This window comes from Salvelinus alpinus, chromosome 22 (genome assembly GCF_045679555.1).
Source record: "Salvelinus alpinus chromosome 22, SLU_Salpinus.1, whole genome shotgun sequence".
Lineage (NCBI taxonomy): Eukaryota > Metazoa > Chordata > Actinopteri > Salmoniformes > Salmonidae > Salvelinus > Salvelinus alpinus.
The window spans coordinates 14098152-14122585 of record NC_092107.1 but is presented as its reverse complement, the minus strand read 5'-3'; the positions used below and the strand labels follow the sequence as shown (position 1 = coordinate 14122585).

The window sequence follows — 24434 nt, the reverse complement described above, 5'->3', positions numbered from 1 at the left end:
TCTGTCTGATGACCCCCTGGCCTACTCCCCTCTGACCATCTGCCTGTCTACATTAATTAATGTACCCCTTGGGAAGAGGAAACCGAAGACACTAGAAACAGAAGAGGCACAAGTCTCTTATTTGTTTTTGGAGAGGTGGGGGAGGCATGTGGCGTTTACGCATGTCTCCCAGTTGTACAAGGGGCTTTACAAGTAGGCCGTCATTGTAGAGAAGAATTTGTTATTAAATGACTTGCCTAGTTAAATATAAAAGGTTAAATAAAATAATGTAATACAAATATCCAGGGGAAACGTGAGGAGAGAGAGTGGGTTCCTCTGGTGTTTACCCTGTGAACGTTGGGAACGTCCGAGACAGGATGCATGGGTCCAAGAGGAAGCCCTGATACCCGGGCCAACCCAGAGTGCATTGCGCCACAGCGATCTGGTGTGCAGGGACATCAATTATACCGCTGGGCCGGCTGTGGAAAGAGAGCCTGACACAGTGACCATCAACACACATCCTTTGCCTGCTAAGGGGGAATTTGCACTAGAGCACTCTGCACAGAAGCAGGAAACATCCTTGTGCTTTGACTGTCTTGGCCTCGTTTGATAACTGAGAAAAGAAGCATACATGTAAATCACTGTATGTGCGGCCAGTAAAATCATATTTTTCTACTTTAGTTTTACTTTTCATTCTTTCTATTGACAGTGTAACAAAAACTGCCCTATTCCTCTCACCGACGTTAAGGGGAGGAATTTTTCCAAACGTGCGAAGGGGGAATTCATTGCTACGCCGTCAGAAGGACCGAGTAAGTGGACGGAGGACAGAGAGAGACAGAGAGCGAGGGATCGAGAAAGAGAGAAGGAAAGAGAGAGAGAGAGAGCGACCATGATGGAGCTGAGGATCCAGTTGGTCCCTACAGGTGAGATCATCCTGTCCCCTGGGAAGAATGGAGAGAGCTTCTGCCACAGCTGCACCAAGGTGAGTCCATCCATTCAATCTGCTCACTCCTCATACACTTTAAATAACTAGATATCCAAGAGTAGGATTTCCCTAGCCTGGTCCTAGATCAGTTTGTGCTGTCTTGCTAACTTTGCCAACCTTGGCGAGACAGCACAAACATATCTGGGACTAGGCTAGGATCTGCCTGTGTGGAAGTGGAGCTGATGTATCATTTTAGAGGTTGACTGTGCACGGGGGAAAAGTTGTTCCCCTTGGCCACTCACTCTGGTTTTTGCTTGACCACAGGAGGTTGGTGGCACCTTAATTGGGGAAAACAGGCTTGTGGTAATGGTTTCCATGTGTTTAATGCCATTCCATTCGTTCCGTTCCAGCCATTATTATGAACCGTCCTCCCCTCAGCAGCCTCTAAGCGGCTTAACTATGTACGGTAAATTTGTTTGTGCCAAATGGTTGGCTTGACAGAGTGCAATCGATATCATCCTCATTCGATTTTTCCACTCAGTGCCCGCAGTCGGAAAACACCTGCTAGGCCATTGATGTTGATTATGCATGCCGGTCCAGCAGAGTGCCAAGTGAAAAATGTTACATGGGGCTCATAATGTGCTGGCTACTTCAGTGTGTTTGGAGAGGTGTGAAACGTCATCCAATGTAAATGCAGATTCAGAAAAAAGGCAATTTGAATAAATAAATTAGAAACAATAAGAAAATCCAAAACCAACTGAATGGTCGATTGCCACTTAAATAATGATATTAACATAACACATTATCAATGTCAAGAAGGGTTACATGTTTCTCTATGGAATGGGGATTGCACAAGTTCCTGGTAAATGTGAGAGAGTGGTGATAGAGCGGGTGGGACTGAGTCTTCTGTTCACACAATCTAAGGAATGCAGGGTGTGGGGCTTTAAATCAGACAGCATATGGTGAAACAACAGGCTGTACCATAGAAAGCAGTGCAGGTTAATGGAATGTTGGACTAGTACACAAACCAACTTTGACCAACTTGGTTCTTAGGAATAGATAGAGATCTATAGCGTACACCCGGTGAGACGTTATTAACTTTATCTGATACATCTTAGTTCATCAAGTTCAGTTTGAGCCTTATGTTCGTTCAGTGAGCAGGAATGGCTAATGACGGGAATGGTACAGAATGTAGGTGAGGAGAAGACAGAGAAATTCCTGAACAGCACATTCGTTTCCCATGCATCCCAACATTCCACCACGGTCACATCACCCTCTTGTGCCTCTGATTGTGTGTGTGTGTGTCTGTGTGTGTGTGTGTGTGTGTGTGTGTGCGTGCGTGCGTGCGTGTGATTGAACATGTGGACTTGTGAACTGAAGGCACGTGTAGTGTATGAGTTAATGAGTGTGCATATCATATACACTATTTTCTCATTCCTTATCGAGAAAGGAACAATGCCCTCTTCCAGTTTCACACAGATTCTGTGGCGACAGACAGAGACACTCTCTGGAGTACAGTCTGTCTTTCTAATGAACAGGGGCTTGTCAACAGGATACAACCTTTCCTCCCAGCATAATTAAAGCAGGGTGAGGAGGGCTAGCAAAGCTGGGTGGTGTGTGTGAGTGAGAGAGAGAGAGGTGGGCTACAGTACTGAATCGATCACTACCCCCTCTGGCAGGGGTGCCATATTGCAGTCCATTATCTCATACAGGCAGGCAATTGAACTGCAAAGGTCACCTTCACATGGGAAGAGGTGGTGTAATATGGCACCATTAAAAATGCTGACAATAATAAAACAATGCTGACATTGGACTTTTGTTAAGGTGTACATGCCTCAGACCTGTAGCCTACTATGACAGTAGAATGGCATAATATACTAGAATAACATTAACATTTATAACATTTATAGCAATAGCAAATGGTGGAACTTGCTGCCACAGATCTGATCAAAAACGCGCATGGCGGCCACACCCTTTCCAAGAACCACGCAATGCAAGCACGCGGACAGAAGGTGTAGTGGCAGGTCTTCTGACAGTAGAGGGCAGAAGAACACTACTACGAAGTCAGCGAAGGGAAAGTGAGTTGAATGCCGTTTGCGGTTTTTCTTTTCTCGTTCAGGATCATTTTCAACGGCATATTCTCACCTGCACAACAATATTTACAGACACTCTCAACCCATGTTATTCTTAGGGTAGGAGCTATAGGCAAACATCCCTATAGGCATACAATCCATATAGGAAAACATTGAATAGGCTAATCAAAGCAAGGAAGTGTGCTCTCACAGTGCAACATTAGGTTCACACAGGGCTATCCAATGCAAACATTGCATAGACTACTTCCCATATAGCCTATTTAGTGTTACGCCTGTTGAAAACAGTTTGATGTAAAAACAAATGATATCACTCCTTAAGTCTGTGGGATGGGTCTCGAGAACTTCCTGGTATCTATGCTGCGTTCATAACCAAGTGTGAAGGTAGTATTTACCATATACGACTGGGGAAATTTACTTGAATGCCCTTCGAAGTCATACTTGCAAGTAGGAAAGTCGTCTATTGCCCCGTTAGTGCTAGTTGGAACTAGGAAACTCCGAAATGTCTGACTTCTTAACTGGTTGAACGCGGCACGTGCATAACTATAACCAGTTAGCATGTGATTGCCGCATATAAATTCTGCGCTCCGACTTCTCTCACTTGCTGACCTCTGTCGTCACCTACTAAGGAAATTACCTCTTGATAACATAATTTTCAGCAGTTTACTGTAACAACAAAAAATATTCAAAAAAGCAATCTATTATAGGTTTTTGGAACACGATCATTTGTTTACAACCATGACTTTTATACGAATATACCAAATAACAGAGACAAACTTTATACACAGGGGTATACACATTTAAACTAAAATACATAGGCTAAGGTTTCACGGGCATTTATAATTCACTTTGCTTTTACAAGCATGATAGTTGCTCTTTTAGTTTATGGTTAATGCAGCTTGTTGATCATTAGCCAATCGTCGTTTTTCAACGAGTTCAAAGCACGTGAATGCACCCAACTTGTATTTACGACTTCACAACTGGTAACTACCATGTTCCCAATAGGTTGTGAACGCAGCATAAGGGCTGTTGCGTGTTTGAAAGAGGGAGGGGAAATTACTGACATATTCCACGACTCACCAGGGGACTGAAATACTCAGAATAATATAATCATATTTTTTTATGGCTTAAAATTACTGCTGTTGTATACTTGAAGTGTATTTGCTAGACAACGTTACTCTTAAAAAAAGAAAGAAAGTGTATTCTAATTTAAAATAGATGAATAGTGGTGGATAGTCTAGGCTACCAAGGCTGTGGAGAAAAAAAACCTTCACTAGAATTACAGCCGCTAGATTGTAGTTGCTTGTTGGATCAGTAACGAGGAACCGCTGAAAGGACTGGTCCCATAGAGACGGAGTTGAATCTGGGTTTAACGAGAGACAGAACAGCTTGCTGTCTTTTTGTAGCCTACCGGCGAAGAGACATCAGGGCGAAGTAACCCACTGTGTCGTATTGACTTCGGCTAATTGAAGGTATGTATATCTTGAGGTACCTTGTTTTGCCTCCGTTTTCTAAACAGGCTGTTACAAAGTTATTTTGTAGCGGGAAGAAGTTTGCGTGCTTCATATTTGTGACAATGTAGGAAGTCGGCGACGAGGCCGTCTGGTTGTAACTACTACGACAAGTATTTTAATTCGCCAATGTATGGGATCATGAGGCTATTAGGAGTGGCTGGCAGTCATGCCATGCGTGATGTAACAACTTTACCACCTGAACACTTGCCAATCCATGCCCTGTCCTGACTGCCAGCCAGCCCCTCCTAATAGCCTCATGATCCCATACATTGGCGAATTAAAATACTTATCGTAGTAGTTAAAACCAGCATGCCCATTTTAGTGATACTGAACAACCTAACTAGACTAAGCTGCCTGGTGGTTTGTGGGTAGCTGTGTGAGTGTCTTGGGTGACCTGGGGTTATGTCAACAGGACTGTGAGTGTCCACCTGTCCAACCCCGACTGTATACAGGGTTGAGATGTGGCATTGTTCTCCACTCACATCTTATGGCTGTATATGTGAAGAGACAGTAATAAAAACAGAGAAGCCTACAGCTTCATTGTGGTGTTTTTTTGTTTGTTTGTTTGTTCAATTGTCGAGTTAGGCAAGCACTAAAACCAATCGATGGTGTTGTCAGTCCTTTTTCCCACAACAGAACTTCTTGGGGATATTTTGTCTGCTGTTTAACTGTAGCCAAGATTTTCCATTAGACTAGCTCAGAGGGATGCTGTGATTTCCCCCCCCCCCTCCTCCCTTAAAACGAAGTCCTGCTATTCCAGTTTTAGCCCAAGGCAGAACAATTTGGGGATTGAGTTTTTTTCCCAGCTGTCTGCACTCTACTGATATTTAGGCACCTCCCAGCTCTGTCTCACAAAACTTGAGACTCTGACAGCGGCATTCACAGAGCCAAATATAACCCTCTGCTTGACCCCACCACATTGTTTGCATAATATCCTTTTTGCATGTATCACTTTGCCACTGGGCAATTCTGTTTTATGTTATTTAACCCCCCCCCCCACCACCACCACAACAGCAAATGCTTTTGTCATCAGCTGCTACATGTGACCAGCCAATATGTGTTGTGTGTGAACTCAATGGTGGCGACATGGGCGGCTCTGCAGACCTTGTCTTGTTGTGACCCTCTTGTCACAGAGCCAGCTGTCAGTGCTGCAGAGCCTTACCCCAGGAGACTTATTGGATCCACCTGCCTCAGTGCCTCGGCCTCTTCCACCTCTAACAGGAAACTCTCAGGGCTTACTACTCAAACTTGGCCAACATGGCTGATTGCCCTAAACCATTTCGTCGACCCCCCCCCCCCCCCCCCCCCCCATGAAACACTCACCACCAAAGTCACCAACACTGCAGTTTGTTGGATTACCTTGTTAGTTGGAACAGATGATGAACGGTTGGATTTGTACTAGAGACTAATGAACAAAGATTGAGAGGGGATGAGAAGGGAGATTATGTATTAGAATAGGAAAACTCTTGGTCAAATGATAAAAGGTCTTGACAACATTCGTCCAGGCCTTGTGAATTAGAGACCTAGGGACAGCTTGCAAAAGTACTGTACTTTCTCAGTTGCTATGGTATCACAGGTGTGGCGTGTCACACACATTCTGCCCAGAGTTTGAAAACCAAGCAACAGAGAGATGGGGCATGTCTGGGACACGCTGCCCTGAAAACAGCCACGTCGATGTACTTCTGTATCATGTTTCATGTTCTGTGTGGACCGCAGGAAGAGTAGCTGCTGCTTTTGCAACAGCTAATGGGGATCCTGATAAACAACCAAATACTGTGGTAGACAGTGAGGCCACACTGATGTTTCACTCCCTGGTAGGAGTGGATCTGCCAATGTTCATGTATTAGTGGAGGAGGACATGGGATCTGGGCCATAGCCTGCTTCTATTTAGATAGCAAAAGTATATGGTCATCTAGGAAGGGGAGTGGGAAAGACCGACGGAGACTGACAGATGGGAAATGGTGGGAGAAACACACTACTTATTGATTTGGGAGCTCATATGACACGTCTGAGAGAGCGAGGGAGCAATGGGCGAAAAGGGAGGCGCGAGAGAACGTGTTTTGTATGCATTTTCTTTTTGTTTGTTTTGAGTCTCGCTCGCGTCAACATACTATTGGTTAGTCGTCTGAGGTATTTGTATGAGAGCGGTTTTGGAGAACGAAGAAGAGGTGGAGGCCGTGCTTGACTTGGGCAGGAGTTCACCGGAGCTGAGTACCGGCACCTCAAATGTTCTACTGCTCGAGCTCCTGTTCCTCTTATAGGATATTTGCTCAAAAGTATTGTGGAGATCCTGCATCTAAATATAAACAGTACCGGAACCCAAAATGAGTTCTGGCACCTATTTCAGTCCAAGTCAAGCATTGGGTAGAGGAGTGTATGCATGGAATGAGTCAGTCTGGTAGAATGCGAGTCTGGTAGTGAGTCAATGTAGAGTGCTGCGTGTACGCCGGTGAGTCATGAACTGAGCCGGTTGGACGATCTGGAGTTTGTCTCCTTTTAGCTGTGGCTTTTCCACCAGAAATGTCCCGGCCTTAGAAGAGTAGAACGCCCCGCCCTGCTACCAAGTCTTGCTTCCTATCAGGAGAAAACTACTATCAGACTGGGGAACCCTTCTGGCTCAGTCAAACCTGGATTGTGTTCCTTAAGGCACACCGTAACAAAGCTTTTCTAAATGATGAGGAACAGAAAAGGAAAATGGGCTTTTTGTTTTTGGACGGTTTCAGATAGTACCTCCCTGTTTTGGCCAGGTTTCTTTCTGTTTCGTGCCTAGTGAGCATGACTGGTCGAGTATGATGTGTCTCAGAATTCAAGACCTACACCACCCCCCCCCCCCCCCCCCCCACACACACACCCACGCATTCACACTGATAAACCTGACGGACAGGGGTAGAGTGAAGGGTTGTGGGAAGGGAAAGGACAGGAGGTGTGGCTTAGAGATCCTCTTTCCATCGCTAATCCTTCACTTTGTGGTACTTCTGCTCCGTTAAACTAAACATAGGAATTGGTACCAGTTGACCTAGTAAGCCTATAACATCCATGGGTATGATGCCATGATTGAATTGTGGTATTATTGCGATATAGGAGTTTATAAAGCCTTTTATGAATTAACATTTTGTTCATTGTTCACTTTGAGCTCACTGACTGGAGTACAAAGTAAAAGCATTTTAGTGATAGTTTGTGCATTTCGTCCTTGTATCACGATAATCACCACGTCTTCTCTACCAAATGGGCAACAGTTGGACGCGATGCCTTCTGTCCAGACTGGAGACTCCTGTAGTTTCAGTACTGCTCTCAGTAACACTTTACTTAAAGCCTGCGCGTACAATGCTTTATAACCTGCTATAAGCATGTATGGGACTTCATAACTACATTTTTTTATTAACTTGTGGCTCGTTGTATTCCAGCCCTCCTGCTCCACTCAGATGAACGAGGTATGTGCTCACTAAGAAAATGGCCCCTTTCTGTGGTAGATAACCTGTCGCCTTATGGACCTATCTTTGTAGGGCTGTGACGATACCAGTGTCGCAATATTTTGTCCATGGCAAAAATGAAAACACGATGCAGACCATTCTTGGGTCCTTTAAAAACCTGCTGCAGGTACAATATTGCTGTAACTTGGAAAATTAATGTGACTCTGGGTGACAGCAGAATGATGCTTATTTCCAACATCAGGGCCGTTTTTCCGAAAGGAGTTAAATCCACTTTGTGTTTTGTTTCCTTGCCGCGATACTGGTCTCGTCCCGGCCGTACTTCTTTCCCCAATGACTGTACAACACTCATAGCCTGTAAATGGCCCGTGTGCTCCCTCTCTGCTGGCCCACCTACCCATTGTGTCCCACTGTGTTCGTTCCCACACTCTGTGTACCAGCTAGAGCCTTACCTGTACACCTTCCTGGTGTGTGTCTTGTGGTCCTCTGAGAAGTTAACCAGGCATGGATATACCCTGGTTCCAGATCTGTTTTGTGTTGTTTTACCAACTCCCCATTGTCATTGCCACCTTTTTGTCGAGACGGCACAAACGGATCTGGGACCAGGCTAGCATGGAACGTTAGATACATTGACTATACATAAACTTAGTTCCTTTCAGTGTGGTTGCCATCACTGGGACCTTGGCCAGCAACACTGTGCCTGCCCCCCCCCCGCTCTTCCTGATTGGCCAGCCTGCCAGCCCTGCACGTTAACCTTTACCCAGGTACACTCCATGACAGCCTGGGCCGTAAGCCAACGGCAATCCCAACCAGGTGTGTCCTTGTGTTGTCCCAACCCTGTACTGTCAATCACTCAACGTGATGTAGGAGGGGAGGGGGAGAGTATGGGTCATCGGAAAACAAATATTTAGGCCAGATGGATTGGTACAGGGCTGCGTTCAGCAGGACACGACGTTGTGGAATGTTGCAGATAAAGGTCACGAGTAAAGCTGACGTGATTCCGTATGCCAGCTGTCAGAGCGGCGTGGTTGTAGCCCGGTCAAGAGGACCGACCGCTTCGCTCTCGCGCGATCAGGCTCCTTCCACCAGTATCGCATGTTTGTTCTACGTCATATATTTCTATCTGAACGCCAGCCACCCACCCACAGGTGGCGGTGTGGAGGGGGGGCAGTAGTAAAACTAGTAGGAAGTGTCTCCTCTGTCTGTCAGGGAATGGATTGATGAATGTCGACGCAATTACAGTAGAGCCCCTGGATTGGCGAACCCATTAGTCAAACAAGCACAATGAGTTTACCACTGATAGGATCAATTAAATGTAGGGCTCTGAATTAGACATGGATATTGCAAAGTTCCTCTGTCAGCACCAACAGACCTCCTTTTATCTCTTCTGATACATGTAATTAGACTTGATGTATCATCTGTTCAAACGAGACTTTCCAAAACCTCAATTCCAGTGTACTATTACTATCACATACTCTATGAAATAATAGTTTATGCTTTTCATTCAGCTGCAACCGATGGGAGTCTTTCTGTTTCAAACGGAGCAGGGCGTGATGAGCGCTTGGCCCGGGTGCGAGGGAGAGCGTGAACGAATGCAAACACTGCCAAGGAGATGGGCTTGATAAGAGGAGGTGGAACAAAATGAAGTGACACCTGGCATCACCTCTAAGGATCTCTCACCCCCATGGCCTATGTTGTGCCCCCACTACACACACCGCTGTCCGTACAGAACTCCCACGCAAACACACACTAGCCACAGCTCACTCTATGGGACACGCAGCGGTACATTCATGTCACACCCGGGTCTACGTCCAGGTTGGGTTTAACTATGTGCTTAGTGCACGGAGCTGTTCCTTCAGTGTGATCCACCCGCACGCTGCTGCCTATAGGCCTGTGTCTCTCAATAAGCTCCTGTCAGCAGTCATCTGATCCTCTAACTCTGTCCTGACTGGTCCCTTCGGAGAGGAGGCAGCTACGCCCTGTGTGTTCAGACCCTCTCTCTCTCTCTGCCTCGGGGTGTGTGTGTGAGAGAGAGAGAGATGGCATCCGGTAATTGGGGGGGATGTGATGCGTAGAATGAGACGGCGGGGGGGGGCGCTCGTCTGTGTGTCATTGTGTTGTCATGATTACAGTGCTGTCTGCTCATTCGTGGGTAGTAATAATACCCAATGACCTGCCACAGAGACGTGTGTGTGGAAAAGTAAGTGTGTGTGTCATTGCCTCAGCTGTTGTCTGTGTATTGTCATCTAAGCAGCCTAACCCCTGACTCTGCTCTGTGGGTGGTTGGGGACAAGATTCCAGAGATGTTGCGACGTGAAGTGCGTTTGTCCCCAGACTGCTGAGCGCTTCCGTTGGGAAAGAGGCTGTGCTTGCTTGTGCCTGCTCTGTGGGGCCCCAGTTTAAGCCCAGTTCCAAGCCTCACGTTTCGTCATTCCTAAATTGCTGAATTTATTGCAAAGTCAAACCACACACAAACTCACATCATATGGTGGGTTTAATTACAATTCTCCCTTCTGCAAAGTCTTTATCTAGTGTGTGTGTGTCATTGCTTTGGACAATATGGATACTCTAGTATTGAACCATATTCACAAAGCAGCTCTGAGTAGGAATGCTGATCTAGGATCAGTTTTTCCTTTCAAATCATAATGAATGAGAGGAGACCTGATCCTAGGTCAGTACTCTTACTCTGATACCCTGCATGAGTATGGGCCCTGCTCTGTTAGGCTCCTGTCCCCTTGTCCATAGGCTCCTGTCCCCTTGTCCATAAACTCCCGTCCTATATGTTCCTATGAGCAGCCTAACGACAATCTGAGCCTGTTTGTCTGGGCGTGGCCGTGTGTGCTGCATGTCTGACAGTGTCTGCAGCTGGGAGTCAATGCGGTATGTTGGAACAATGTTTTGGTTAGAGAAGTGAGGAGAAATGGCAGATATATGTGCTGGGGGAACTGGTTCCGTCATTCTGATATGCTGTAGGATAGATATAGTGCCGGAGAGGAGTAGAGGGAATTGGACAGAGGATTTTTGGCAGCAGTATGCCAAATCCGTTCTTTAGTCCTTTGTTCGGGCAGCAGTGCAGGTGTTACTGATGTGGAACCGGCACGAGAAGCCACAACCGAGGGAACAGGAAAGGCAGCGTTAGACATTTTGACAACTCGCCGCAAGTGCTTCTGATTCCCTCCGTTTACAGTGGATCTGTGACAGTAAGCAAAGCATAAACATCTCGAAACAAAATGACACACGACCTTTCACCCCGCGCTGCCGGAGAGGAAGGAAATGTCCTCGCTCCCTCGCATATTTAGCTCGGGGAGGATGGAGGGACAAGGAAAAGGGGACTGAATGGAGGAGTTGAGGAAAGGGTGTGCTGCCAGTATTGGTATTCGATCGCTATAGATGATAGGGAGCTTAGATGACCAGGGATGGAAGCGTGTATGTAAACTGTACTTCATACCCCTCAGCCTGCTGCCGGTAGCGGGGGCTGCCCATATAAGGCCGTGTGGGTATAAATAAGCCTGAGAGGGCCCCTCTAGCCTTGGGGAGGAGACCAGGGAGGGAGGATGGGCCCATCTGCCCTATTTGTACTGTACTTTATGAGTTCCAGCTGGTGTGCACAGCAGTCTCCCAGATATTGAGTCTGGGACAAAAGTCACGGTGAAATGCTGTAGGGAGGTCCTCCTACTGCGAGTCTCAGCTCGCCCCTGTTGACTCCAAAGGCTTGTTTGCTGTGTGTGTGAGTGAGAAAAATAGCCTTTGTTGGGTGATTTGCCATTGACCTGATATGCTGAGGTCAGGCTCGCCTCAACTGAGATGATCGGTGTGGGAAAGGTGGTGATTAATCAGTTTAGCCTCTAAACGAGGAAGCGTAAGAAAAGCTGATCCCAGACCAGGGTGTGGCCTTCTTGTGAGGAACACGGCTGCCATCTTCACCTCGCCCATACAGAGGAATCTCCACTGATAGGTTTAGAGACTCTGCTTGTGTGTGTGTGTGTGTGTGTGCGCTGAAACCACTTCCTCCTCCTCATTTCTGCTGTGGTAATAGAGAGAGAGAGGAGGGCTCGTCCGGTTCAGCTGGTTGGCTGGGATCATGTCTTTATGGAATACTGGAGACACTTTAGGAAATGCCTGCACGGCCCAAAGTGCTGGCTCTGCAGAAAAGCAATGTGTGTGTGTGTGTGTGTGGCAGGGTGTCTCTTGGCGAGAAGGAGTGGGAATCAGATGTGCAGACTGAAAAAAAGAGAGACTGCTCTCTCTTTTGGCCTGTTTGCTTCCGTTACCCTAGCAAGCGAACTGCCGTAACATTGCTTAGTCTAACTATCCTTGTTGACCGGATGAACGTTGACGTCGGCGGCGGGAGTAGAATCCTCTGTAGAGAGAGACCAGAGGGCTGTAAGTGACCCGGTGTGTGCTGTAGGGGCGGGACATTTTGCTGATGTTCCCAGGTGATGGACTAGGCTTCTTTTCCTCTCTCCTGCAGATGAGCAGCGTTACACTGCTGAACGAATACTCACGCTTGTCCGTTCTGTTGCACAGTGGGTCCTGCCTCGTGATCTTAATTCCTGGTTTGTTTCCGTGTTTTATCTGCTCTATCCAATACTTTCCGTGTGCACAACGAGCTCCCTCAGAGGAGGCTGGTGGGGGAGGAGCTATACGAGGACGGGCTCATTGTAATGGCTGGAATTGATTCAATGGAACGGACTCCGACGCTGTTTGCGTGTGTTCGGTGTGATTGTTACCATTCCAGTGGTTCCATTCCAGCCATTACAATGAGCCCGTCCTCCTGCTGCTCCATTTGTATTACAGTTTGTGTTGTTTTTATTTCACTTGGTCCCCACGCCCCCCTCAAGTCTTGACTCATGTTGGGGCTCGATGCCTAAGATTTTCGCGGTCCACCCTGCGTATGTGGGGACTTTCCTGCTCCAGGTCCTGCTCAAGTCAGATTCGAGCGAGCCTCCGACAGCAGATGCTCTGTACTAGACAGTCACTCAGGCCTGTCAGGCCTGTTCACCGTGGAAACGTCTTCTCTCTGCTGTGTATGGGAGAAGTAGACGGCAACAGCACACTCACACCCCGGTGCCGCCACAATGATTCACAAGAGGCAGAGGGGCACACGAGTCAGACGAGAGAGAGAGAGAGAAATAGGTCAGTTTGAGTGTATTTGTGGTTGGGAAGCCCCCCGTGTTAATATTACACTGAGTCACCAGAGAGACAGCGTTATGTCACGACAGAGTATGATCTCATCAGCATCCTCTCTGACCACACTGAGGCTGGGTGACTGAGGCTACAGCTCTCTGAGTTTCCCCTCTTGCTCTCCGTCTTTTGTCTTTTGCTATCTCCTCTTCTTCCTCTCTCTCTCTCTGTTGCTCTCCCCTGTTTCTGTCTTTCTCTCTCTGTTGCTCTCCCTGTTTCTGTCTTTCTCTCTCTGTTGCTCTCCCTGTTTCTGTCTTTCTCTCTCTGTTGCTCTCCCTGTTTCTGTCTTTCTCTCTCTGTTGCTCTCCCCTGTTTCTGTCTTTCTCTCTCTGTTGCTCTCCCCTGTTTCTGTCTTTCTCTTTCTGTTGCTCTCCCCTGTTTCTGTCTTTCTCTCTCTGTTGCTCTCCCGTCTCTTTATTTAACTAGGCAAATTGGTTAATAACAAATTCTTATTTACAATGATGGCCTACTCCGGCCAAACCCGGATGATGCTGGGCCAGTTGTGCGCCGCCCTATGGGACTCCCAATCACAGCCGGATGTGATGCAGCCTGGATTCGAACCAGGTACTGCAGTGAGACCACTGCACCACTCGGGACACCCATATGTTGCTCTCCCCTGTCTCTCTGTTGCTCTCCCCTGTCTCTCTGTTGCTCTCCCCTGTCTGTCTTTCTCTCCTTTTCTGTGTTCTTCCCTCTTTTTTTCTTTCTCTCTCCCTTTTTTTTTAAACTGGCTGTTTCCTGCCCACATGGCTTACATTCTTCGGACCTGACATCACAGTGGTCTTTCATCTTCTCCTCCCCTCTCACCCCCCGCCCTTTCTCTTCCAGTCAAGCCTCCTCACATTTGGTTCTTTAGCAAACTGAAGGTTACCGTCCCTCAAATATAGATTCTTCACCTCCCTCCACCTTTCCCTGTTCTTTCAACTGATAGACAGACAAGCAAAAAGAATCACACACACACAAGCATACCGCACACCAATGAATGCATGCACAAACATACGCACAGGCATTTCGCCACACCCGCAATAACATCTGCTAAACAAGTGTATGAGACACATTTTGATTTGATTTGACGCAAACACACTCGCACACCCGTGAGACGGAGACGGAGTGTACGGGTGAGGGAAGAGGAGGCTGACAGTCAGACGGTCTGGTTAGTGTCATCGTGGGTGGCTGCAGGTTCCAGGACAGTTTTACTGCAGTCCGGAGCTAATGGGACCCGTCGTAGCATTGCAGAGGGCTGTGTTTGCAATCGCATGGATTTAGGTAGTGTGTCTAGTTAAATAGAAACTACAGTGGCAATGTCAACCATTGTCCATCACTAGAAAGATAACAAATCAAATCAAATCAAATTTTATTAGTCACATACACATGGTTAGCAGATGTTAATGCGAGTGTAGCGAAATGCTTGTGCTTCTAGTTCCGACAATGCAGTAATAACCAACAAGTAATCTAACCTAACAATTCCACAACTACTACCTTATACACACACACACAAGTGTAAAGGGATAAAGAATATGTACATAAAGATATATGAATGAGTGGTGGTACAGAACGGCATGGCAAGATGCAGTAGATGGTATAGAGTACGGTATATACATATGAGATGAGTACTGTAGGGTATGTAAACATAAAGTGGCATAGTTTAAAGTGGCTAGTGGTACATGTATTACATAAAGATGGCAAGATGCAGTAGATGATATAGAGTACAGTATATACATATGAGATGGGTAATGTAGGGTATGTAAACATTATATTAAGTGGCATTGTTTAAAGTGGCTAGTGGTACATTTTTACATAATTTTCATCAATTCCCATTTTTAAAGTGGCTGGAGTTGAGTCAGTATGTTGGCAGCGGCCGCTAAATGTTAGTGGTGGCTGTTTAACAGTCTGATGGCCTTGAGATAGAAGCTGTTTTTCAGTCTCTCGGTCCCTGCTTTGATGCACCTGTACTGACCTCGCCTTCTGGATGATAGCGGGGTGAACAGGCAGTGGCTTGGGTGGTTGTTGTCCTTGATGATCTTTATGGCCTTCCTGTGACATCGGGTGGTGTAGGTGTCCTGGAGGGCAGGTAGTTTGCCCCCGGTGATGCGTTCTGCAGACCTCACTACCCTCTGGAGAGCCTTACGGTTGTGGGCGGAGCAGTTGCCGTACCAGGCGGTGATACAGCCCGACAGGATGCTCTCGATTGTGCATCTGTAGAAGTTTGTGAGTGCTTTTAACAGAGAGTGGCTGTGATGTGTTTCTGGCCAGGAGGGTTCGAGGTCTATTTCCCCCTGTAGCAGAGCTGCATAACGACATAGCAGGACACTAATAGTCTGATCACACAGCCGGAGAATGGAAAATAACCCTAGCGACCAGCAATACGGACAGGAGGGAGGAAGAGACTGGGAGGAGAGAGCTATATTAAGAAACGGCTAGATGGAGAGATGATACTGCTTGAGTGCGTAAATATTCGCCTGGTGCTACAATTGTTCAAACGTGACTATTAGAATGTTTAAGAGGCCCGTCTTCCTGTTTTTCATTCCAAGGCTCCAGAAGACACTGGTTGAGTTCCAGGAAGACTATACAATGCTGTCGCCTGCCAGATGTCATATCATAGCTCCGTTTGTTGCTGCATGCAGCTCGACTACAATTAAGTCGGTCTGGAACGTGGCCGCTGTCTCCATCTCCCGAGTGGCGCAGCGGTCTAAGGCACTGCATCTCAGCGCTAGAGGCGTCACTACAGACCCTGGTTCGTTTCCCAGGCTGTATCACAACCGGCCGTGATTGTGAGTCCCATTGGAGCGACCCACAATTGTCCCAGCGTCGTCCGGGGTAGGCCGTCATTGTAAATAAGAATTTGTCCTTAACTGACTCGCCTAGTTCAATAAAATGTTGAATCCTATTATGGCCGGTCATAAAATGTATGAAATGAAGGTGGGTTGAAATAGGAGTGTGCTGCTCTGTGTCTGTGTGACGGTAATGGATGGTAGATGTCAGCGGTGTGTTTGGGCACCAGGCCCAAGCAAGGCCGCGAATTTCTCTCCTCCTGACTCCCTCTGTAAACTAAGCTGCTCGGCGGAGGGGCGGGGTAGTATTTACTGTGTACACGGTACCAGATATCATCGTTATCATATTAGACTTCAACCAGATGCTGCTTTAAGCTGATGAGTCACCGGCAATTGTTGAGGGTCGTGTCACAGATTTGTGTCGTGCACTGAGCGATCTCGCGTACCAGCGGTATGGGTTTGCCGCCTACAACAGGGGGAGAGAGAGGAGGGGAATCGTGAGTTTATGGGTTTGCCGCCTACAACAGGGAGAGAGAGGAGGGGAATCGTGAGTTTATGGGTTTGCCGCCTACAACAGGGGGAGAGAGAGGAGGGGAATCGTGAGTTTATGGGTTTGCCCCTACAACAGGGGGAGGAGAATCGTGGGTTTATGAGAGGGAGACAGAGCGAGACTATATGAGGGAGAGAGATGGTGAGACTAGATGAGGGAGAGAGAGAGATGGTGGGCTTAGATGAGGGAGAGAGAGAGAGATGGTGGGCCTAGGTGAGGGAGAGAGAGAGATGGTGGGCCTAGATGAGAGAGAGAGAGATATATATATATATATGGTGGGCCTAGATGAGGGAGGGAGAGAGAGAGATGGTGGGCCTAGATGAGGGAGGGAGAGAGAGAGATGGTGGGCCTAGATGAGGGAGAGGAAGTGATAGAGGAATAAAGAAATAGGGGAGGGGAAGAGAATGAAACTAGATTAAGGTTCCTCAGAGTGAGAGTGAAAATAAGTTCTCATTGCTGATTTCCCACGGATGCAGGGTCCCATGACTTGGGGTTGTGTGTTTTCCCTTCAGCATTGTTTGGTCTGTTTTCCCTGAAGTGGCGTGATTGGAGACAAGTAGTGTTTCCACTCTGGGAACCAATGAGAGAGCAGCTGGACCATAGTCACCATGTGCATCTACTGTCCTCTTCTCTCCCAGATGTGTGTCTGTACAGTATGTCCTGCAGTGTGTGTGTGTCGGCTCTGCTGTGTTAGCTCCAACCCAGGTTCTGTCAACACTGTTGAACTGAGACGATCTGGCACAGTGCTTGGCTGCCGTTTTTAAACTTCATAATGACCCAGGTTGTCCTCACTTCAGACACCCTTGGTGCACATAGTCGATCTTTGAAAATGAGTCTCTTCAATTCATCAAACTCTTTTTAATGTCCGACTTGGTCCAGCAGGAATGTGAGGGAGGAGTATTGAATGACAGAATGAAAGGTGGTGTAATGAAAGGAAGACGAGAGGACACTACATAAGCCTGCATATCAGACAGATGTGCAGAAATAGTTGCCTGACTCTTGATAAGGTTTGTTTTGTTGTTTTTTTGCGTTGCCAAGGTTACATCCCCTTTCCAGTCCCTTGACAACAGCGCGATTTACTGCCGGGCCATCAAGGCTGAATTTGAATTAGTCCTAGACAGCAGACCTGGGTTCAAATACTATTTGACATCTTTCAAATACTTGGGAGTGTTTGCTTTCACCTGCCTGGAGCGGCAGATGGTTGGGGTTTGGCCTTCTATTGGTTCCGTTGTGCCAGACAAGCTCAATCAAGCACAGCTAAAGTATTAGAAATGATTTCTCTAGGGGTCTTGAGGTCCTGACTGAAAGTTGTGGGAGAGGAAAGCATTAACAACCAGGACAGACGGATACCCCCCCCCCCCCCTCTCTGTTCAGCACAAATATGCTACATCAGCATTACCGTGCACAATGTACAGCCACAATGTATGCCAATGAAGCATTGCGCAATCTGACAACATATGCTTGACATTGATTTAATTAGCGTTAAAGTCACGGCAAGTCTTTTTTCTCTCTGTCCATTTCTTTGTTTCTTTTTTCCTTCATTCTCTGTTCATTCTCATGCCCAGCGGTGCCCATGTGAGAGAGGGGGAGAGAGAGAGTGAAAGAGAGAGAGCGACAGACGGACAAAGAGGGAAACTCACACCGTCTGGAAAATATTACTCCGATTCCTGCAGGCGGGGTCTCTGATTGTGTTGGCAGTGCCGAGACGGGGCGAGAGAGAGAATGAGAAACGGGGTATAGGCTACAATTCCTGAGCGTAGCTCTGTAGCATATATTGGAGAGTACAGACAACAGAAAAGGGTACGTTTTGAAAAGTGAAGGTGAAGTTCTCATTTCTGACTGGCTCCTCTATCACATGCTACTACTGCCAGCTGAGCTGTAGGCTTGTCCAGTAGAGGGGGCTGTAGAGCGCAGCGTCAGCAGCAGGCAGGGGGGGAGGCTACAAGGCTGCGGACTACAGGGGGAATATGTCCAGAGCTTTACCTGAGCAGTGTTAGGGGCTTGCCTGGGGAACGCTGGGACCTGTCTGCAGGGTGGGGGCAGGAAAGGGAGAGACACCAACCCCCAACATCCTCACCTGGGTCCTGTTCATTAGGCATGAAACGGAGAAAAACAGACTGAAACCGAGAGGGAGTACCTGGCTTTTCACACTACTGAGCCGAACTGAACAGAGCTAAACCAAGCTGTGCTGAGCTGGCCTGGTTATGCGCCCGCTAGAGCTGTGCTGAAAAGGATTATGTGAGAAATAAAATATCTGAGCCAGATATTACATTTTGGTTCAGAACGATAGTGTGAAAAGGGCACATGTGGCTTGGCTGTTAGCTGAAGCCACCAGGCACCTCCGCAGACAGAAAACACTGCTACCTGCTAATGATTCTCATAAAGTTGGGATTTCCTGGGCCTTTGTAGTTCACCGCCATCCTACCCCTTAACTGTGGAGCTCACCACCACTGTCATGATTCAGGTTTTTCTAATGTTTTTCATTTTATTCGCCTCATTTCCACTCTTTAGGCCAGACGTCTGGACACAGATTAAGCCTACTAGTGGACTAAAAACCCTTTCAATGGCGATTCTCTATGGAGCATCATTTTTAATCCATGACCAGGCTTAATCTATGTAAACCCTCTCTTTGTGTTTAATCAGAGCTTGTTAAAGGGATATTACAAATCTAGAGTGTTTCCTTACCTTAAAAGCAGTATGTGGACAAGAAGAGACTGCAATCCACACTGATCTTGTTATTCCACACTGATCTTGTTATTCCACACTGATCTTGTTATTCCACACTGATCACTTATTTTTTATATATATATAGATTAGGAAACCTATGTAATGTTGCTGAACTATCACTTTTTTTAAAGCTGCAATATGTCACTTTTTGGGGGACCGGACCAAATTCCCGTGGACGTGTGTTATAGATCTGTCATTCTCATTGAAAGCAAGTCTAAGAAGCGGTTGATCTGTTCTATGTGCGCTATTTTTATGGCTTCCCATTTTTAAGTTTTGTCCTTGCGTCTTTTACTTTTAGGTTTCGTACACCAGCTTCAAACAATCGAACATCCAATATTGTTAGTTATAGAACATTGTATTTTACAGCGGTTTAGATAGTAACATGATTCTCTACACCAGGGTTTCCCTAACTTGGTCCTGCCCCCCCCCCCCCCCCCCCCCCCCCCCCCACCTCACCCCCCGGTGCACGTTTTGGTTTTTGCCCTAGCACCACACAGCGAATTAAAATAATCAAAGCTTGATGATGAGTTGGTTGTTTAAATCAGCTGTGTAGTTCTAGGGCAAAAAACGAAATGTGCCCCCAGATGGGGCCACAGGACCGAGTTTGGGAAACCCTGCTCTACACTATACATGCTTGTTTTTTCACATAAACTGAAAATAAGTGAACAATTTTTGAATTTTAGCAACCAGGAAATGGCGATTTCAGCATAGAGCATCTTAAAATGTTTAAGCTAATATTACTTATTTATTTGATTCACGGGGAAGTGGCTAGTGTTGTGTTCAGTCTCTGACCGCCGGACTGCTCTGAACTAACTATGGACGGTGTCCCCAATGGCACCCTATTCCCTACATAGTGCACTACTTTTGACCAGAGACCTATGGAATAGGATGGCGTTTGGGTCGCAGGCCACGGTCATAATAACAGTTCTATCAGAGTAAAGTTAATGATGGAATCCTACTTAGTCACTTGTCAGCGTGGGGGTGGGAAAGAAACTGTGAGCTGCTCGGCAACATTAATCATGGCAATAGTGGAATGTTCTTCTCCTGTTAAATCACTGTCTCCTAAAAGAAAGGAGGGAGGGAGAGGAAGGAAGAAGCGAAGCTGTATGATTAAGCTGTAGTTCATAAAACATTTAGTAAAGTACCGTTTTTGTCTTTCTGTGCGAGTCATCCTGTATTCTCCCATAACTCCTCACAGGTCCCCTTCTCCTTGTACAGAGGGACACATTTCTCTCTCTCCAGGGGTGGTTAAGTCCAGATGTGTGTGTGTGTGTGTGCTTGAAGATGTTTTTGTGGAATTTCTTTATGCCCCATCTGCCTTGTTTAAGAGTAGATGAGGCAGAGAGCAGAGAGAGAGAGAGAGAGAGAGAGAGAGCGAGGAGACAAGAGAAACTAAAACTACTTCACCTTCCACTGTAAATCCCTTGTTGGGCCCTGTGCTGGAGGAGCGAGGGAATGAAAGAGGGAGGGGGAGAGAAAAGGAGGGTGGAGTGTGTCACTCCACAGGGACTGCTTCCTCTGGAGGAGGAGGAGGAGGAGGAGAGGCGGCAGCAGCAGCAGCAGCTGGGTCACTCCTACACATGGCTCCGGAGAAGTTGTAAAAACAAATGTTGCACGATCGCTCTGAAGTGGACGACTCACATTCTGGGAGTATTAAACAATTGTTAAAGCCGACCAATAAACAGGAAGGAGAGAGATGAAGTACAGAGCCACGGTAAGAGAAGAACTGCACGCTCACTCATTCTGCTCAAAGGCATTTGGAACTTGGAAGCAGCACTCTGCAATACAACAGTACACGTTTCATGCTGAGTCGTGTGTGTGTGTGCGCGCTTCAGTTTAAATTGTGTACATGTGACGGTGCTGAAGGACATGCGTCTAAGGGCAGCAAATATATATGGCTGTTCCCTTCTAGGGTCGTTGGAGGTTTCGGTAGAGTGAGTATTGCGTAACAGCTTTGTCAATCCGTGCTCTTGAACTCCAAGGACACAGGAGAGGGAGGAGCGTAGCTGGGTTTTTGACCCCAAAGCACCAGTTTCTCCTGACGCATACCTAGCTATCCAGCTATGAAACGATCTAGTCTTCATATCTAGCTCTCCATCCATCACTTGTAACCGGGGGGGGTTTGACCGCAAAGCCTCTAGCCAGTTTCTCCTGAGTCCTGATGCTGACCCACCTAGAATCCATCTATGAATTCATCTCCCAAGTTCTCTTCCTATCCAGGGTCGTATTCATTAGGCACCAAAACGGACTGAAACCGGAAGGGACTACACGAACCTGTCCAATAAGAAATTCTCGTTCTACATTTCCGTTGCAAAACGTTTCACAAAAATGTTCTGTATTGAATACCGCCCAGTTCTAATTTCTATGCGGTATCTATGTGGAGGTATCTGTTTGTGTTGGTGTGTTTGCGCCACCACAGTGTTGTAATGGCAGGCCTGTGTTGTGAGGCTGGGCCTGGATTCTTTGGCGCTGACTGGGAGTGCGAGGGATGATGTTAATGAAACTACTGTCACAGTACCGAGGCAGCGCTCCAAGTCTTCCCCAACCCCACTGCATATCTTCCGGTCACTTCCGCAGCCCGGGGGCTCCATAGAGAGAGATGGATGACTCGTCATGGATATAACCTTTTTTTTTTTTTAGCATGGACATTGCCATTGAGGACTTCTGCCTTGCTTCGGACATTTTTAAAGTAGTCAACTGGGTGGGGATTCCTATTGGTTGTAGCCTCAACCCGTGCTGCCACAGACGCTATAATGGTACACATATAAAGATGATTCTATCTTTATGTGACTGAGTCTCTGGGGGAGGGGACTGGGAGGGAAGACTGGTAGTGTCCCATTAATCTGTTTCTTCCTGAAGTCTGCACTTGTTCCCTACTCCTATACAACTGTAAAACCATTGGATTGGTCAAGGCATAGGTTAGGAAGTTTCCATCGTTTACTTATACCTGTCATTTCATTCCAAATAATTTCCATCTTTTTATTTTGAGGACAGCACGCCCCAACTTTGGCTCCTACCGGCTCGTTGTCCTCAGCCTGTTTTCAAATCCCTTTTGAGGGGTGTGGTCACTTGAACCAATTCCCATGGAAAACCGTCGATTTGAGTGATATTTCCACCACCTCATTCAAAATCCCAATTCAACCCCTGGTTGTATGTCATAGCGTTTTGATAGACCAAATATGATTTGTACAGTTTCCATAGGTTTGTTTAGTTAACTTCAAGGTCACCGCATGTTATCGAAAGAGTGCTAGTGTGTGTGTGAACCAATGCTGCTGTGAACCTCCAGCTAACTGCACACTGAAAGAGCATCTAATAAGGAAGATGTGGGCTAGCCCCTTTTTGAACAGGGTCGTATTCACTAGACCCCAAACGGAAGAAAACTGACCGGAACTACGAGGGCCTAGTCCACGGCTTTTCTTATTTGTTGCAAAACCAGGTGCCCCATTCCCAGGGTCTCCCATCTTGTAAGGAGTGCATTTAGAAGTTGTCCAGACTAGTTAAGGTGGAATTAATCAAATATTTAGATTTTGGACTGCAATATAACTGATCATTCCTGTGTCCTGCTAGTCTCTCCTTGAAAGCAGCACTCTCTGAGACTGCAATGAAAACTACTCATGCTATATGACTCCCATTGTATACAATACTTTAGCCTGCAATAGATGACCTTGCTATTGCCTCCATCTCTCTCCCTGTCAGTTGCTCCTGATTTTAGAATCTCATTGAGAGGAAATGCTGTTAATTTTAGTGGCACACTGCAATGAGGGGCTGGTGCACAGAGACCCACTGATTACAGAATACACGGAGTGTCCCCTGAGAGACTGAATGTGCAGTCACCGCTGCCTCTTATTGGCAGTACGGTTGCTTTTCGTTTTAATTGGCTGGTCTGCTGTAGTGAGGAAAGGACTAGTTTGCGGTACAGGAAAAGTTTAGCAGAAAGTAAGTTAGAGAATGTTGATTTGAACCTGTTGACTGGTGTTCTTGAAATGCCCTCCAACCATCCGGTTGGGTCTGTGTTTTGGGCTGGACATGAATCTTAGAACTTGTTCTTTTTTGAAGGGGAATATATATATTTTTTGAGTGGGAGATGGAGAATGTTGTCACCTGCTAACTTCGAGCTATTGTTGTCACACCTGTCCTTCCACTTTCCCCTATACACACACGTGCGTGCCTACACGCACCACCTTCACACGCGTCCCTCTTTTCCAAGCCTTGAGGGGGGTGGGGGGGGGGACTCCATAGCAGTCAATCACCATCAAAACATGTCATAGCAAATACTGGTCTCCTTAGACCTCTTTAAAACAGCTCTTTCCAAGTCTGTCATCATAAACCCTTGTTGATTTCACTTCAGTAGGTTCTCAGTCTGTGTGTTGCCGTGTGAAATATTTCTACAGTGACACTTCCTATGAATACCCGCTTTGTAATGTATTATAAGCATTTATAACAAGCCATGCATTATAACACACGATATATGCACTAATAGCAGTTCAATATACCTGAAAGTTATGCTTTAAAAGTGAAAGTGCGTTGTGGTTTGATACATATCTTGACTGTTTTTGAACCATTTTGCTTCCTTGCTAAATGGCCACTTTGACCTCACTTGCTGCCATGGAAAACCCAGAAGCTTCACAGTCTACAACCTTGAGAAAGACCATGACTGCTGTCCCCTATCAGTTCTGTAGTGAGTCACGTGTTTGATCCCATAATGTCTGAGAGACCTAAAGTATCAATCTGTGCTCGCGCTCTTTCCCTCTCGGCATTCCTCCGTTTTTAATAAGACGAAAGAGCGGGGGAGGGTCAGACACCTGATTCATGGTGTAAAAGTGTTCAAATGGGTAAAACTCTGAGTGACTAACCATGCTCTCCGTAGGAGCAGATTACACGCATATTTGTTTTTAGTTACGCTGGCTGAATCAGAACAGAGGAAAATATTCTCCACTCTCCAACAGACAAAAATCCCTCCCTATTCTTACTCTAATGCTACGGTTAGATAGCAGGAGGTAGACTGCAAACCGGATGTAATTGTTTTCAATGAGAGACCGACGGTAAATGTCGTTGAGGCTGGCGGTGAATTCCGTCAAATATTTCAACGTTTGTTGCCCTCAGTAGTCGTTATCTCCCCGATGTTGATTTCCAGTGTTTACTGAAATCACCATAGCAACGGATACAGTCGTGCTGGCTTGCTTTTGCCATCACCGGATTTCTTGTGCTGCTATGCCGACTGGTATGATGTTTTTGCTTCCCTCGTCTAAAATAAAAGTCGCATTAG

The 24434-nt window shown here is 46.6% G+C and overlaps 1 protein-coding gene across 5 annotated transcripts in view; it reads left to right on the top strand.

Moving 5' to 3' along the window:
* The first annotated feature begins 457 nt into the window (after nucleotides 1–457).
* Nucleotides 458–24434, top strand: part of LOC139549052 (unconventional myosin-Ic-like) — a 52452-nt gene continuing 28475 nt past the window's right edge. For 2 of the 5 annotated variants that reach the window (XM_071359139.1, XM_071359138.1), the window contains exon 1: nucleotides 458–961. In XM_071359139.1, coding sequence (XP_071215240.1) covers nucleotides 869–961 — 93 coding nt within the window. In that variant the 5' untranslated portion in view covers nucleotides 458–868. Of the gene's footprint in view, nucleotides 962–3964; nucleotides 4467–20720; nucleotides 20883–24434 lie in introns of those variants that run through there. The other 3 variants (XM_071359141.1, XM_071359143.1, XM_071359140.1) reach the window with 3 other exon arrangements.